At 44.0% G+C, this 18,518-nt stretch overlaps 1 protein-coding gene across 2 annotated transcripts in view; it reads right to left on the bottom strand.

The window, feature by feature from the left end:
• Positions 1–18,518, bottom strand: part of LOC137375787 (dedicator of cytokinesis protein 2-like) — a 690,449-nt gene that overhangs the window by 163,584 nt on the left and 508,347 nt on the right. For both annotated transcript variants that reach the window (XM_068043220.1, XM_068043218.1), the window contains exons 36-37: positions 17,743–17,783; positions 3,132–3,222 (exon numbers count right to left, since the gene is read on the bottom strand). In XM_068043220.1, coding sequence (XP_067899321.1) covers positions 3,132–3,222; positions 17,743–17,783 — 132 coding nt within the window. The remainder of the gene's footprint in view (positions 1–3,131; positions 3,223–17,742; positions 17,784–18,518) is intronic.

The following is an 18,518-nucleotide window of genomic DNA, read 5'->3' as shown; positions in this document are numbered from 1 at the left end:
CGAGTCCTCAAACGTCCTTTCTGTCGCTGTAATACTCTCCTTGATTAACAATGCCACACCCCCCCCTCTTTTACCATCTTCTCTGTTCTTACTGAAACATCTAAATCCCGGAACCTGCAACATCCATTCCTGCCCCTGCTCTACCCATGTCTCCGAAATGGCCACAACATTGAGATCCCAGGTACCAACCCATGCTGCAAGCTCACCCACCTTATTCCGGATGCTCCTGGCGTTGAAGTAGACACACTTTAAACCAGGTTCTTGCTTGCCAGTGCCCTCTTGCGTCCTTGTAACCTTATCACTGACCTCACTGCTCTCAACATCCTGTACACTGGCACTACATTTTAGGTTCCCATTCCCCTGCTGAATTAGATTAAACAGAAAGAGTCACCTCAACCAGCAGGAGATTGAGAAGAGTGGGTGATTAGAATGCTGGCCAGCTTTATACCACTTATATTGAAACTACTTTGGCCAATAAAAGCTATAAAGTATTGGCAATAACTACCCAATAATCAACACTATCCATGCCCTTGTGCAATGCTATCTCAGTTGTCTGTAAACCTCTCTATTGAATCAGAGAGCTTTATATACCCGAAAAAGAACTCTGTCTTACTTTAAATAATAATAAATATTAGAAGCTTCTCCTGGTTAATGTTGTGGGTAGATGAACAGAACAGACTAGGATGGTTCTGATGCAAGCTCACAGACCTGAAACATTAGCTGGAAGTTTATGGCCCCTCCTTAACGAGCAGGCTGGTGGTGGGGGGGGGAGCACAAATTTGAGTGGGAGGTAGAGAGAGGGCTGTTCCCGATGCCTCCCCGCCTCCGCTGCAATTTTAAGTGGCACGGCGGTGGCGAGAAATGGTCCAACCGCCCCAGACCAATCAAGGCCGTTAAGTAGCCACTTAAAGGCCTCTGCCCGCCACCACTGGTATTTTACCCTCAGCTGCTGGACAGAAAAGGCCCCAAGAACCCCACTTGGTAAAACCAGGTGGCCTTCTTGCAGGATGGGTGGGGGACCTTCCTGATTGGGCACCCTGTGCCCCACGGAGGGCCACCCCCGAAGCCCACCCCCGAAGCCGCAACTGCTCCCAGCGCACAACACTAACCCCCCCACACGCCCAACCGACCCCCTTTGCATCGCCGGGGAAAGCCTCTTGTCCCCGGTGAGGCCTCAAAACTTACCTGAGTTCCGGGGCTGTCCTTCATCTTGCTTTCGATGGCTGGGTGTCGCCCCAGCAGTGGCCACCACTCCTGGTAACACTGCTGGGACTACGAGCTGCTGGCCCACTGATTAGACGGCAGCTCCATTAGGCAGGACTTCCTGCCTCAAGGAGGTGGAGGTCCCGCCCAAGACCAATTAAGGGCCTGGGGAGTGAAAAATTCCGGCATGGCTTCCCAGGGCAGGCAGAGGCGGGCTCACCACCAACTTTATGGCCAGTGGGCAGGGCCTCCCGCCCAACTTAAAATTGCAGTCACTAACTCTGTTTTTCTCTCCATAGATGGTGCCTGACCTGTTGAGTATTTCCAGCTTTTACTGTTTCTGTTTTAGACGAGGATGGTGCCCGGTTCAATGCCTTCTTTATGTTGAGTCAGCTGATCTCCATCAGGACAGAAATGGGGTTCCATAATTGGCTTTGTGCCCTTGTGTTGGGGACTGTAAAACCTTCTACCCAGCGACTCCTGCTCGAAACTGCGTATGCACGGAGTCTGGCCAAGGACAGGAATTGGGTTTGATCTTCCTCTCCGTTTATGGCCACATGCCTTCCAGCACTCACTGTCTTATAATTCATTCTTGAGATGTGGGCATCGTTTACATGGCAGGCATTTATTGCCCATCGATAGTGGCTCTTGAGCTTGTAGCTTGAACTGTCGCAGTCCAAGTGGTTAAGGTGCTCCCACAGTGTTGTTGGATGGAGAGATACAAGAGGTTGATCCAGCAAAGATGAAGGAATGGCAATATATGTCCAAGTTCTGCTAGTGTGTGTCTCGTAGGGGAACTTGGATGTGATGCTGTCCCCATCCACATGCTGCCCTTGTCTAGGTGATGGAGGTCATGGGTTTGGGAGATAGGGTGCTACTGAAGAAGCCTTGGTGAGTTGCTGCGGTATATCCTGTCTCGACCTCCTGGAGGAATGGCCAACCACTGGAGCACTAGTCAGTATTTGAGAAACCAGTAAGATTTGACAGAGGAAGCGAGAAAAATATACGTAACCAGAATTGGAGGTGGTTGATCTATACAGGAAGACTTGTAAGAACAGAAGTAAGCCATTCAGCACCACAACCTGTTCTGCCATTCAATTAGATCATAGCTGCTCTGCATTTTAATTCCGTCTGCCTGCCTTGGTCGCGTGACCCTTAATAGATTTGCCAAATACAAATCTTACCAATCGCAGATTTGAAACTTTCAATTGGCCCCCAAGCCTCAACATCCTTTTGGGGCAGAGAATACCCTTGTGTGAAAAGGTGCTTTCTGATATCACCCCTGAAGGACCGAGCTCTAATTTTAAGGTTATTCCCCCTTTTGCTTAGGACTCCCCTAACAAATAAAATGGTATCTCTCTACTTACCCTATCAACTGCTTTGATCATCTTAAACAGCTGAATTAGATCACCTCTACTCCAATATATTCCAGGAAATACAAACCTGAGACTATGCACTCTGTCCTCCTAAGTTAACCCTTTTAACCCTGATATCATTCTGATGAATCTGCTTGGCACCCATTCCCAGGCTAAAATATCCCTCGTGAGGTACAGTGTCCAGAACTGAACACAGCTAAACCAGATGGTGTCTAACCAGAGCTCTGTACTGCTCAAACATAACTTCCACCCCATTTTATTCCATCCCTCTTGACATAAAGCATTCCTGTCCAGTAGCTTTTAGCAGTTTTATCTTTGGACCCCTCTCTCTGCTCCTCCACAGTTCCTAACTTCTCACCATTTAGAAAATACTCTTATCTATATTTCTTAGGTCCAAAGTGGATGACTTCCGCTATTGAACTCCATCTGCCACAGTTTTGCACGATGATTCATCAAATGGAGCATTTGGATGTGAATAGTTAAACACTGGCTCCTTTCCCACCTCTACACTCAGTGCTGCGTGTTTTTAAATTAAAAGGAAAAGTTCCTAACCTTGAGCAGCTTGGCATGCAGGAGGAGTGTGTAGGCAGCTTCAGTATAGTTTTCACAGTCCAGGTGCAGATCTCGAAGCTTATAAAGATATCTGCAGAGCACAAACAAAACAGTGAGAAACGCTGAAGATTACTGTTATTGTCCTGTAATTACGAAGCTGTAATTAACTCTGGAAAAAAATTATTAAATTATATGATTTTGGATAGTTGCAGTGATGGGTATTGTCAAAATAACATTCATTAGTGCACATAATTGTTCCCAAAGGATGCAATACTCGGATAATGTTTAGTAACAAGGCTTTGTAGAATAACCAGCTAAATACTGGAAATTACTGTCAGTGATGCTATTGTGTGAAGGCATTACATGCTCACATGAAGTTCCCCTCTCCATTTATTTTAAATGGGCTATTGCCTCCATTAAAATGGCAGAGAGAGAGGAATTTAATCTGAATGCACTCAGCATTTCTCTGATAACATCACTCAGTGTAATTTTGAGTAAATGTCTTTGCTTATTCTGGCACCCTGGAGTGCTCGGTGACACTGCATAGCATATAATTCTGCAGCAAGTTCCTTTCACCTTGTACAAAAGCAAAATATCGCAGGTACTGGAAATCTGAAACAAAAAACAGAAAATGCTGGAAATACTCAGCAGGCCAGGCAGTATCTGTGGAGAGAGAAACAGAGTTAACATTTCAGGTCGATGACAGAACTTCTGCGGCCTCAGCTTTTCACCATACATATCAATGATTTGGACGAAGGAATAGTGATATGTATATCCAAGTTTGCAGATAACACTAAGTAAGGTGGCACAGCAAGTTTATCTCCCCTCACCTATCTCCCCTTCTCTTTTATGTTCCCTTTAACTTCCCTCCTTTCCATTCCCCTCTCCCTCCTCCACTTCTTTTATATCCTCAACTCCTATATATCCTCTCTTCTTGCTCCCCTCCTTTGTGTCCCCTCTCTTAGCTCCCCTTCTTTTCTTACCTATGCCAGTTCCCCAACCACCTCAATTTTCCTAGCTCCACTTCTCCTTACTTGTCTCCGCACATCCATCCCCTTGTTCCCCTTACCTTTATAGTCCCTTGTTTAGCTCTCCTCTTTTGTGTACCCCTTCTCCTAACTCCATGTACCCACATCCATATCCCTCAATATCCTTATTAACAAAAATCCATCAAGCTCAGTTTTGAAAGCACCAATCATACTAGCATCCTTTGGGGCCAGAGAATTACAGATCTCCACTATCTTTTGTGTGAGGAGGTGCTCCCTGATTTCACTCCTAAATGGCCTGATTGTGCCACCTTGTACTGGATTTGTCACCAGAGGAAAAAGTTTCTTCTGTATCTACCCTGCCATTTTAAAGTCATCAATTAGATCACCCTTCAACCTTCAAAACTCAGGGAAACGCAAGCCACGTTTAGACAACCTGTTGTCAGAATTTAACACTTTAAACCCTGGAAACATGCTGGTGAAACTGCAATGCAGCCCTTTCCAAAGCCAATATCTCTTTTCTGAGTTTCAGTGGCCAAAATAATTATTTGATTAATGCTCTGTAAATATAAAAACAAAGAATAAGCTTCAAAAGTTGGGAATAGAAAATTCTGGAAATATATAGGTCAGTCAGCAACTGTAAAGAGAAAGAAAGATCAGCTTCTTCTCTTTCAAAAACTTGGAGACCAGCGTATATCAGCATTTTCTGATTATTAGTCAAACTTTTGACTCTTCTACTTTATTCCCAATGACTTCTCATCAATTATGTGAAGATTTTAAGGATTCTGGTCAAAAATCAATTCTACATGATGTTTAATTGCATGCAGTATTAAACTCCTTCCATGGAGGTCTCCACCCAAATTTGATATATATTCTCAGAAACATCGCCACTAGGTTACTTGACTGTAGCAAATGTGACCCAATAAACACAACAACAACTTGTATTTATATAGCACCTTTACTGTAGTAAACATCCCAAGGCATTTCACAAGATTTGAGACCAAGCCACAGTAGGAAGTCTTTGGTCAGGTGACAAACAGGTACGTTTTAAGGATTGTCTTAAATGAGGAGAGAGAAGTAAAGAGGTTTGGATGATGGAATTCCAGAAATTATGGCCTAGGCAGCTGAAGGCATGGCCGTCAATGGCAGAACCATTGAATTCAGGGATGCTCAAGAGGCCAGAATTGGAGGAACACAGAAATCTCAGAGGGTGGTAGTACTGGAAAAGATTATGGAGATAGAGAGGAGCGAGGTCATGAAGGGATTTGAAAACAAGGATGAGAATTTTAAAATCACAGTGTTGCTTGAACAGGAATCAATGTCGGTCAGTTCAAAGTCATAGCAGTTCAATGAGACACAATCTCAATTCTGCTCTAAGAAAAAAACAATAAGGCTTATAGAGTTGTCTGCGCATATTGATTTTCCATCAGAGTCACTAGATGATGGTCAGGAGCAGGAACCCAGGCTGTTATTTTTTTAAATTTCTCTTGTGTTGTGGGTGGGTGAGAGATGCAGGAATTGCTCAAAGTAAGATGTTTCCCTTGGTTGGAGAGTCTAAACCACAGAGTTATAGTTTCAGGATAAGAAGTCACCCATTTAGGACTGAGATAAGGAGAAATTTCTTCACTCAGAGGGTTGTGAATCTTTGGAATTCTCTACCCCGGAGGGCTGTGAATGCTCAGTTGATGAGTATATTCAACACTGAGATCAATAGAATTTTGGGCACAAAGGGAATTAAGAGATATGGTGATAGCATGGGAAAGTGGAGTTTATGTCAAAGTTCAGCCATGGTCTTACTGACTGTCAGAGAAGGCACAAGGGGCTGTATGGCCTATATTTGCTTTTATGTCTGATATTTCTATGAACTGCTGCTCTACCTGATATCAGTGAACTCAGTTAAAGCCCTGTTCCTTGATGCCAGCAAAAAGCTGTGCTTAAAGGGCATGCAGGTCCGAGATATGATAACCACACTGCCTGATTGTCGAACCTACCCTCCCTGTGAACATAACACCAAGAGGATTGTTGGATTGCAGAATTAACCATCAGGAATCGTACCTTGGGACTGACAAATACTAAGATTGGAGAGGTATTTCTATAAAACATACTGTACCTTACTTTGAATCTGACAAAAGGGGTTTAAAAATAAACATTTTAAAATCGAGATATTGTTGAGCTGGTCGCAACTTAGGATACAGGTGTTTTGTAGCCTGTGCTTTTGAACAAACCACTCTGGAATCTGTTAATCATTGTGATATAAAGCAAAACCTGTATTTCTATCGCATTTTTCAAAACCAGAGCACTTTACAGCCAATGAAAAAGAGTCACTGTTGCAATGTAAGATATGCCATACTGCACAGCAAGCTCCCACAAATAACAATGTGATAATGACTGGAAACTCTATTTTTGTGATTTTGGTTGATAGTGCCCAGGAGAACTCTCCTATTTTTCTTCAAATAGTGTTATGGGATCTTGAGAGGGCAGACTGGGCTTTGATTTAGCATCTCAACTGAAAGGTGGCACCTCTGACAATGCAATACTCCTTCAATATTGCGCTGGAGCGTTGGCTGAGATTATGTGCTCAAGTCTCCGGAGTTGGACTAGAGCTCACAAGCTTCTAACTTATAGGCACAGCGTGCCATAGCTGCTATCCCAGAAGCCTCTGATAGACACCATTTTCATTGGCAGCTGAGAGTTTATTATGCAGAGTTAACTGTATAACTGGAACCCTTCACACAGCTCAGTTGAAGCTCAGCATGGTCCTCAGTCTTACTACACATTGTGGTGCCAAATAACAATGGAGGGCAAGGAAGATGGATGGCAGGACTGCCATAATTAATGTGCATCTTTTTTAATGTTTTTCTCACAGTTCCTTTAGTGAAGTTACAGACTCTTACTGTGGTGCAGAGTCTGCTGCCCTTTGGCACATCACCCAGTTAGCCTTCTTTGTGTATATACCTAGACAAGACTGTTCAACTGTAGTGCATCACAGTGCTGCAGGATCCTACACTGGTCTGCCATGTCCCAGAAGAGATTGTTGCGATCAAGACCAGAAATCCCCTGGCTGTTTTTCCACTTCTGCAGTGCAGAGGCCACAACTTACACCCTGGTTGAGACAGATGCAGGCTGATGGGAGGGGAAGACATGGGGGGTAGAACCTGTGGCCACCCCTGATCTGCAAGGCTCTGGACTACCGCAGGTGCTGCACTGACTCACGAGTTGTCGGGGTTACTGCAAGAGTTTCATGAAACACGAGAGCAAAACAAATGGAAGGAAACACATCCAATAAAGCACAGGAGACAATGGAAGGAGATGACGAATTAGTGAGAGATTTCACTTGTTTATATTTAATACCTAGGAGTGATTACAAGGCAGTAATCTAATTGAGAAGCTCCGATTACATTAGAAAGCGTGGCAGCGGAACTCCAATATGTTCCACTCGGGCGCTGGGATTAGATTATTGTCTTCACACAGCAAACTTATTGTTGTATAATATACGTGCTTTCAGTTTTACGTGGGAGTTTAATTTTGGTTTGAGCTGGAGAAGACTGTGACTGTCAGCTCACCTGCCTGTGTCACTAACATACAAGTGAGGTTTGCAAGAGAACTTAGCAATGGGGGAACCAACACTGAAGAGCTGATCGAGAAATCATTTACATATGAACACCGACGAACAGGAGAAGACCCTCTAGTCCATCCAGCCTGTCCCACACAATTGTGATACCTTGGCTTTTGTTATGACCAGGTGAGAACGGTGTCTAGGGTTCCCTCTCAGCCTTCACCTGGTCTTACTGTAACAGGGTTTAATTTTAAACACACCATGTTTTTAGCTCCCCCTTGGTGAATCCTTGTTCACCGCTTTCCAATTATAAGGCAAAGAAACCAGCACAAGCAGGTTTTCTTTGGTTTAAAGGAGAAAAGTTGAAATTTATTAAACTTAAATTTAAACTCTAATTTAGTTGGCATCTACGGATACATGACACACCCACCCATATAGAGACAGAAAAATGCTGAAGAAAAATAAAGTGAAAAGTTTGAGGCAATATCTGAAGAATTTTGTTACGGTTCTTCGAGATCACTGTAGAGTCCTTGATTGTAGATCAATCTTCCTTTTCGTTGGGGTTCATTATTCTTCTTAAACCTTGTTCGCTATAGGAGACTTTTCTCTCTTGGGTTCATGTGTCTTCAGTGGATTCAGAGGCTTGTGAGAAAGAGATGGGAGCAGACAGGAGAGTTCTTCTCAGTCCAGGAGAAAACAGTCTTTCTCCTCAAACTCTCTGTGGCTAGTTCAAAAACACCTGGAACAGCCAGTTATTCATGTGACCAGCTGGTCCAACCAGTCCTGGCCCCTGTGGATTGCATCATCCCAACAGGTCCTGGAATGTGCTTCCCCACCCCCTCACTGTCTGGTGATCAGCATCCATTGTGGAGAATGTGTCAGGGAATGGTCGTGTGTCTACACAAGCACCGTCTGTTACTATGCAAATTTTTTTTCCAGCCACAGCTGATCTGTTCAACAAGTTATTTCCTCGCTCCAGCAACAGTTAAAAATCAATGCTCATATGACACACCTCATTCTTGGCAGATGGGGGCCTTCATGACACCTCCATACCCAGCGGAATGAAATGTGATTTGAGAAAAGCGCATTTCATTAAAAGGGTCGAGACAAAATATAAGATACAGGAAGAAAAACATGCATTTCTCTTAGTCATTGATAAATCCTAAAACATATTACAACCTATCTTTTCTTGGTGCCACTGCTGCTTTAATTGCCTACTTTTTGGCATCCCATTAAACATGTGGCTCTTTGAGGAAGTTTTTCTTCAGTTTGCCCATTTCCGTGGCTGCTTTGGGTCTTTGAGATGGTTAGGATTACTTTGCCCTGAGGTTGGAATTTGTTTTTCAGGACAGTCAGTAGCGGGCAGGTCTATCCTGAGCTCTCTTTCAGTGCTTTGCTGAGTCATGCAAAGGCTTTTGACTTCAGGCAATGGGTGGTTCACTTTTTTCCTGACTGTGGGGATGATTCTTTGCTAATTTCCCCTTTGTCCTTTGGGACACTCCTGCCTGCAGGCATTTGTGCAGACTCTACTGCACTCCCTTGTGGAACTTCGGCTAGGTGAGGCATCACCCTCATGGTTTCTCTGCCCCCTAGAGGTCTTTCTTTGTCTCTGCATGTTCCTGCAAATGCTGTTAGCAACTCTGGTGGGGTGTCTCTAGTGTTTTCATTTACATAGGAGGATGTGGGGTCTAACGTTTCACATTTGACCAGAGAGTAGGGGTTTTCATCCGGGATTCTTCCCGGATTCCCTTTAACCTGCCTTCTTGGTTGCTTTTTCCCCTTCCCTTTCTAACCTTTTGCCCCACTTGTGCCTGCCTGTCCCCTTTTGTTCTCAGTGGGGTCCCTTACAGTTCACCAGCCCTCTGCTGGAGGGTCTTAGGGGTGCAGGTTTCACTGTAGGTTGGGGTTTCTCTTCAACCTGGCACATGTGGCAACTCCTGCAGTACTCCACCACATCTTTATGGAGTTTTGGCCAGTCAAACAGCTGTCTTATGCGGGCTTTCGTCTTTCATATACTGGCATGTACAGCCACTGTAGTCTTGTGGGCCCTTCTTAATATTTCTCGCCAGTACCTCTGCAGCACCACTAACTGGTGAACCACTGTCCAATCCTATCTGTGAGGAGAACTCCAGTTCCTCATCAGTACCTCATTCTTTAAATAGTAGTCATCAGGGACTCCCTCTGCTTCACTTTCAGACTGGGCAGTCTGTGCTAACTCTTGCAATACTGGGTCGGCTCGCTGAGCCTCACCTCGGGAAATGCCATTTAATTCATTCCCTGGATCTCCAAACTTTCCAAAGTAAGTCTCAGACAGACAGAGCTGATCATCTGCCTGCAGTGCCAATTCAGTCTCCTCTGGGGGAGCTGGTTTGATCATGGTCTGATCCACTGCACATTCAGGGAAACTGCAGGGGTCCGTCTCCTGCCACTGCCCTGTCTCTCTGACCTCCTGCAGTCTTTCTTTCACTACTGGGGGCGCTACCACCTTCACCCCCACCAGATCATTACCTAGGAGCAGGTCAACCCCGTCCACAGGCAAACTAGGGACAATTCCTACAGTCACCGGTCCTGAAACTAGGTCGCACTCCAGATGCACCCGGTGTACAGGTACAGGCATACACTGCCCTCCAATACCATTCACCACCATTCTGGTGTTCACTGCACTCTCTGGGAGAAAGGTCAGGCCTTTTCCCAGTAAAAGGGATCTAGTGGCCCCTGAGTTCCTGAAAATTATTATGGGCTTGCTTGCTCCACTCGAGGGGCAAGGGGTTACTTTCCCTTCAAACACAAAATGTTGATAGCCTTAAGGAATCCTACTAACTTTTCCTGCACTTGCAGTAGTAAGCTTCCTGGATCTCACTCTTACTGCAGTTAAAGCCACAGCTTGTTCTGCTGTGCTTTCCATCAGGGTCCCGTTTTCATTGAGCGGGTATGCCCTGATTAACCCTATAGGTTTTCTCTTTAGTTCCCAGCAGTCAGCTTTTAAATACCCTGCCTTATTACAATGAAAGCACACAGGTTTCCGGGTCTCACTCTTGCTCACGGCACCTTCCTTTTTGGCTAGAGGAGGCCCCCCAGTGTCTCCTGCTTTTCTTTCTCTCCCAAGACTGCTTGGGCTCCTATCACCTTCCCACCCTTTGACCTTTTCGGATTTGTGGGGGTGACTAGAATAGGTTCTCCCCTTTGAAATTGATTTATAAATTAAAGCAAACTCATTGGTTAGAATGGCTGCTTGCTGGGCTCTCTGAACCCGCTGCTCCTCTACATGGGTCTTTATGGAGAGAGGGAGAGAGTGTTTAAATTCCTCTAACAGAATTACTTCTCTGAGATTCTCATAGCTGAGCTGTACTTTAAGAGCCCTCAGCCACTGGTCAAAAGCCAGCTGCTTACTTCTTTCAAACTCCAGATAATTTTGATTAGCTTGCTTTTTGTTAGGGCCCAGTATTCTTCTTAAATCTTGTTCGCTGTAGGGGAATTTTCTCTCTTGGGTTCATGTGTCTTCAGTGGATTCAGAGGCAGTGAGAAAGGTGTCCAGGGGTCCCTCTCAGCCTTCACCTGGTCTTACCGTAACAGGATTTAATTTTATACACACCGTGTTTTTAGCTCCCGCTTGGTGAATCCTTGTTCACCACTTTCCAATTATAAGGCAAAGAAACCAGCAAATACAGGTTTTCTTAGCTTTAAAGAAGAAAAGTTTAAATTTATTAAACTTGAACTTAAACTCTACTTTGGTTGATGCCTACGGATACATGACACGCCCATGCTAGCATGCATACACGATACACACAGGAAACAGCAGAAGAAAAATAAAGTGGAAAAGTTTGAGGCAGTACCTGAAGAGTTTGTGTTATGGTTCTTCGAGCTCACTGTAGACTCCTTGATTGTAGGTCGATCTTGCTTTTCATTTGGGCCCAGTATTCTTCTTAAACCTTGTTTGCTGTAGGAGACTTTTCTGTCTTAGGGTTTATGTGTCTTCAGTGGATTCAGAGGCTTGTGAGAAAGAGATGGGAGCAGACAGGAGAGAGATCTTCTCAGTCCAGGGGCAAATAGTCTTTCTCTTCAAACTGTCCGTGGCTAGTTCAAACTGGAACAGCCAGTTAGTCATGTGACCAGCTGGTCCAACCAGTCCTGGCCCCTGTGGATTGCATCACCCCAGCAGGCCCTGGAATGCGCTTCCCCACCCCTTCACTGTCCGGTGATCAACATCCATTGTGGGTTGAATGTGTCAGGGAATGGTCCTTTGTCAACACAAGCACTGTCTGTTAGTATGCAAATGTTTTTTCCAGCCCCGGCTGATCTGTTCAACAAGTCATTTCCTCGCTCCAGCAACAGCTAAAAATCAATGTTCATATGACAAAACCAATCTGCCTCATTCTTCACAGCTCTGTCTGCATGACACCCTCAAAAAGTATACACCTTTTTTGTCACTCTGAGTCCCTACATAGACCCTGTCTGCTCTCTCAGGTGGACAGAAAAGTTCCCACAGCATATTTGAAGAAAAATGGGAAGTTCTCCCAGTATCTTGGCCAATATTTATCCTTGTTCCAATAGAGTTGTGAAAAGCACTATAGAAACACAACTTTTTTTTTCTTGCATGTTTACAGTTTTGCGCACAGTGGCATGTCTCTTAAATACATCTAAGCAGCCATTATCCACATGTGACTCTGGTGAGTGAATGGCGATGGGCTGTTCCACCATCGGGAGGGCATTCATGGCCCAGCATGTGACATACATATGTGTAAAGCAAGGGTCATTTCGGTACAGAAATGGTCAATTTAAAAAATAAACATATATCGTGCTGATTCGGGTGATTGAAACTTTTCTTGTTTTCTCAGGTAACACAGCAAGATGCTAGTAAAGCTCCCTCAACTCTGCAGCAGCAAAGTGCCTCAACCCTCGCCCCCAACCAAAAACCTCCCAGTATTCTGTACTGCATCAGTGGGAATTTCCACCCCCCCCCCACCGCCACCACCTCCTGGCCCCATTTCTCACACCAGCCTTCCCGTGTGAAAGTGAAAGTGGTGCTGAATGAGGGACAGTTTTGTGCTCAAGGCCTAAGACCCACTAGGAACAGGATCAAGACTGGCCAACCCACTTCACACAGGATCATTCCAGCCAGCAGAGAAAGGACTCTTCCCTCCTATCAGCTGAATTTCAACTCAGGCCCCAGAGATGAAAGAGCAGTGTCAAAGGCAATATTCCCCTCCTCCATCCCCAGAAAGAAGTTGAGAACAAATCTTGATTCTTTGGTCTATAAACTAAATATTAGACCAGACAGTGTCTTTACCTATAAGACTCTATTCAGTCTTGGAAGGACTAGTTACATTGCAGTTATTTGTGTCAGAGCAACAATTTTCAACACAGATTGAGGTTTAACTGGGGAGAGAACTAACCAACTAACTAGTGCATCGAACTGGTACTAGTGCCAAAACCCTTCAGAGATGGCTGTAGGATAACTGTGACATGAGAAGAACTTTATTGATTTCTGCTGTCACTGGTAAGACCAGCACTTATTGTCTGTCCCTCCCTAGTTGCCCTGAGATGGTGCTGGACCATCTTTCTGAACTGCTGTAGGCTTTGTGGAATTTTCATCGCAGTGTGATACATCCGAGTGGCTTGCTAGGTTCAGAGGGCAGATAAGAGTCAACAACATTGGTGTGGGACTGGAGTCACATAGAAGACCAGACCAGGTAAGGATGGCAGGTTATTTTCCTTAAAGGACATCTGTAAACCAGTTGGCTTTTTACGACAATCAACAGCTTCATGGTTTCTTCTACTGATCCCAGCATTGTATTTCCAGCTTTTTCTTTGTCAAATTTAAATTCTCAAACTGCAGTGGGATTTGAATTCATGTTCTCTTGATTATTAGTTCAGACCTCTGAATTACTAGTCGAGTACCATAACCGATATACAACTGTATCCATATTAGCATGAACTGCTGAGAATGTTTGTTTGTCATTGTCTTCCTTTTTATATTGTGCTTACCTGACCGCAGCATGCATCTCCCATATATGTCACATGCCCTCAACAATCCATACATCAAACTAACAATCTTCTGATTAATTGTGAGAAGGATTCTATGATGAGCTGGAATTGCATGCACTTTCTCACAATGGATTCTGAGCTCGATCTTTATTTACATTGCTGCTCGATTAATATTGATTGTAGGGCTCAGTGACGAAGACGAGTGATAATTTGTATTTTTTAATGGTCCACTGAGTGACCTGAATCCCATGTTCAAACTGACCAATATGAACAGATAGCATTCTGACCCTATGAGCTTTCAGATGCTGAGCAAAGCTGCCTTTCGGTCCTGAGTCTCGGCAGCTCAAGGAAGGGCTAGAGATGGGATGTTTCAGATGAGGGTAGATTTTCGAGGATGAGATGCAAAGGCACACTAATGAACTTATCTGTGATCATTTGCGATTTATCTTTGTTTTGGCTCCTATTTGTTCCCTCTTTGCCCAATTATTTGCTGCATTCCCAATTTGAATTTTAAAACAACATGCAGACTCCATATTGTTGCTTCTCAGCAAACATAAACTCTCTCCTTTTCACTTCAGAAAACACAGATGAAGAGATTAGAGAAGTCAAGTGTCATCTGTTGTGAATGTACATCTTTAAGAGGTGTGGCTACAAGATCATGTTAGTCATGTAAGAGCTATGATGTAACACACCATGTGATTGAGTGTTTAGCAGTCTTGAGGAAACATCTGTACAGTGAACACCTCTCAGTTCTCAATAAAGAATGTCCAATATTGTGTTACTGATCCCATCTGAGTGGTCAGTCTTTGTGTACAGTCTATAAAAACAGAGGTTCAAGTGAGATTTTTGAACAACGAAAGATGTTTTTTCAAGGAACTAATCTGAAGAGAATACACTTTTTTCCTCTTGGAAGATCATAACACGTCAGCAACGATCTGGATCTCCAACACCCCGGCACTTTCAGCTTTCTTACCTTCGGTGCGGTGCAGTCTGCAGCAGCTGGGGAAACTTCTTTTCACATTGGGTTGTGAAGTCAGGTGGCTACAAACTCCTGTTGACACAATTGACAGCAGGATTCTGAGAACAGTTTCTCATTGGGAGCAACTTGAAGAAGTCTGGGTGAGTGAATGCTGTATAGAGGTAACAGACCCTGGGACATTTGAGAAATGTGTTGGATGGTTCAGCGCCACAGCAGTGGGCTACTAAGTTGAGCACAAAATCGGCATATTTTCAGTATGGGGAGTGCAGCGATCCATCGATGAGCAGCAAAATGGGTGACAGTCAAGACACAGAGCGGAGGAGAGGTTTTCGTTGTGGTTTCAGAAGGATGCATCACTATTGCTGATTTTTGAGGGAAAATCGCCATTACAGTTTTGGGCCTTCGATTCTTCTTCATGCCAAATCCACCCTTCATAGGCAGGACTAATCCAAAAAGCATGCTAATTCAGCAACAGCGCCACAACCTCCAAGTCTGTCCTTTAGTGGTATTGCAACAAGTCGCCACAGCAAGAGACAGCGCCACAACTTCCAAAACAGTTCACCAGTGGAACCGCAACTCTTTTTTCATTGCAGATGACAGCACCACACTATCCAAGTCTGTTCAGAAGTGAAAAGACTGCAAGTCTTTCCATTATTTGCTTTCGTAGCTTCTCTTTTCTTCTGTAGGTGCAACGACACAGAGGTATTGCAATCATGGCAACATTTTTTCCAACTATTAATTGGCAAGCACCTGACCTGCTTTCAGAGTTTCTTCTTGTCAAGCAGAGAGTCAAGCTTTGTTTCGACGACCTAGCCATTGATGATCCACAGGAGCAAGCAGTAAAGGTACTCATAGTCATTGGCAATGAAGGACTTTTAACACTTCTGACGAAGAACAGAAGGATCCTGTAAAGATTTGGCCCACTCGAGAAGACCAATTATGTCTCAAGCTCAATTTTTGAGTATACCGACTCGAACTCATGTCTTTCAGACAACAGCCTAGCAAATCCATAGACTGGTTTGTCATTCGTGTCATGCCAAAGGCTGAGAATGTGATTTTACCGACTCGGAACTGGCAGATCACATGATCGAAGTTATGATTGCATCCACACCAATGAAACTCTACCTAAAAGATCATTTGGACAAACCCAAACAGTACACAGTTGGCGTATTACTGAAGGATGGCTGCAAATTTGAGCCCATCATCGCAGATCAATAAAGCCTTCAATCTTTATATGTAACAAATACCATAGGTGCATAAAATAGCGATGCCAAATTCAACACACCATGTACAAGGTGCAGACTTTTGTATTCGCCTAAAGCCTGTCCAGCACTTAGATCCATTTGCAAAGCATGCGGTGTCAGAGGTCATTGGAAACGACAATGTCGCAAAGCCAAGACAGACACTGCGGCAAGAATCCTAAACACAAACAGTTGAACCACAGGACAGCTTTGCACCCTGACAAGCTTCGCAATTCTTCATCACGACACAACCAACTCATCCACGAAGTTTTGAGTGACACTAACACCACTGACCCTGAAGATCAGCGTAGAAGCACGATTGAGCGAGCTGAACAGACATTCCATACCATCAATGTTTCCAAACACAATGATTCGATTAATCCGCTAGAAGCTCCTGCATCCATTCATATTTCCTGGCCAGGAAAAGAGGTGATTTGCTCTGGACAAAAGTGGATATGGGTGCCAGTACAAAAATTTTACTCCTACACATCTTAAAATGCATGTATCTGGGTAAATAGCATTCCAAGATAACTAGGACCAACGCTCAGCTAACTGATTACAATGGGTCCCCGATCCCATGTCTCGGATCCATTATGATTAAATGCTGTTACAATGATTCGAATTGGATACCCCAACTTTTCTACCTTGTTCAAACAAATGGACCTGCTATCACTGGATTGCAAACATGCAGTGATCTAACCTGGATAACCATCCACTGCATCGGGTACTGCCAAGCACTATCTCCCTCCAGTCCTCAGACGGTGACCAGAAGGAGCCTTGCAATGAAGAAGTGCAATGTGAGCCATGGTGCCTGTTGTTTTCCAATTCTGCCCATACTGTGGTCAGAAGATAGAAGCTCTTTTCAACTTTTGCGCATTTTTGTGGTTCAAGATTCCAAGGACGAGAATGAGGTTGAGGCACAGCCTGTTACATTCAACATACTCGCCTCCAAGTGCGAACTGTATCCACTGCATGAAGTTAGAGATTTTCTTCTAGAACAAGGCAGGAAAATGAAAGAAATGCATGGCAATCACGCTGGGAGTGAACTTCCCAAATTAACTATTGGTCAGCAAGTTACCACCAAAAATCCTGTCACTGGAACATGGAATTCTGCAACAGTATCCAAAGTTTGACCTGAACCATGTTCTTATGAAGTAACTACATCTACTGGCGCTACATTGGATCATAGCCGAGGTCAAATCAGAACTGTTCATAATTCAAGTCCATGGAAGACTCCATTGCAACTCGTACAAGAGTAAAGACTATATCTGAAGCAGAGTCTACATTCTTCTTCTATGACATCCAATACACAAACAGCTGCTCCAGCGTCTGAGGACTGCTACTCTGTTACAAAATCTGGCAGAGTTATCAAACCAGCCTTATGTTTTTGCATTTGATGTTCTTGCATATTCCTTTGTAGTATATCATAATACTTTTCTGTATCTGTAGATAATTAACTTTTACTTACCTAAAAAAGATGTTCAAATTTGTAAAATGCTTTTTTTCTTTGGGAAAACAGGGGATGTTGTGTGTGTACACCTCTAAGAAGTGTGGCTACAAGATCATGTTAGTCATGTAAGAGCTAAGATGCAACACACTTGTGATTCTGAATGTTTAGCAATCTTGAGGAAACCTCTGTACAGTGAACATTTGAATGTATTAGCTGCTCTCTCAGTTCTCAATAAAGAACCCACAATATGATCCCATCTGAGTGGTCGGTCTTTGTGTACAGTCTCTACCAATACAGAGATGCAAGGAACATGCAACATAATCATACTACATCAAGTGAAATGTGAGTCTGCAATGCTGAGCTTATAAAGAAGACAGATCACATGGTCATGACTGAACGTTATTATTTACATACCTTATGTACATCTCTTCCCGATTAATATCCTTGTAGAAATTCTGTGGGCAGAAACAATAGCGTCTGGTTATTTAAACAACACACACAACTTGAAATAGCTTCAAGATCCTGCAGCAGGGTTCAGTCTCAAGGCCAAAGCAGACTAAGACAGCCCGTACCGGAAGTAGGTCTGTAAAGAGGGAAGAAAGGTTAATGTTTTGGGTATGGTCCTTCCCTCAGAAGCTAGAGCTGAGCAGACAATCACTTCTGTTTTTCTGGTTGCTGTTCACACATGGGGAGAGGTGTCTCAGCACTTTACTTAGACGTGGGGGAGGGGAATAGAACAACCTGAGAATTGAGGGCTGACGGAAAAACGGAAAGGTTTGGCGGGAGCGTGAGAGGCATGGGTAAGAAAAAAGGCTTTTAAGGAAAATTGTGGAGCAAGAAGGCTGGTGTCAATGCCAGGGATTTAATGGAAGAATTCCTAAGCATATGGGATATAGTTGCTGAAAGAAGTCATTGATGGTGGAACTAGGAGTAGCCAGAGAGGATATGGAGCTCTGGGCCTGGTTTAGGTCACTATGGTAGGGTGAGGTGAGTCACGGGGACATCTGAAAACAAAGTCCAGGATTTTGAAGTCTATTTGACGAGCTGCCGGAGCTTGGAAAGGACGGGGCTAGTGGAGAATGTGTGACTTAGTGTAGTGAAGGCATGAGACTTGACATTCTGGCCGAGTTGTAATTTGTGGAACCAAGAGAACATTGGAGTAGCCAAGGGTCAAGGTGACTAAAGTATGA

Source organism: Heterodontus francisci, chromosome 12 (genome assembly GCF_036365525.1).
Source record: "Heterodontus francisci isolate sHetFra1 chromosome 12, sHetFra1.hap1, whole genome shotgun sequence".
NCBI classification, from domain to species: domain Eukaryota; kingdom Metazoa; phylum Chordata; class Chondrichthyes; order Heterodontiformes; family Heterodontidae; genus Heterodontus; species Heterodontus francisci.
The sequence above is the reverse complement of the archived record's forward strand: the minus strand, read 5'-3'. Positions and strand labels throughout refer to the sequence as shown.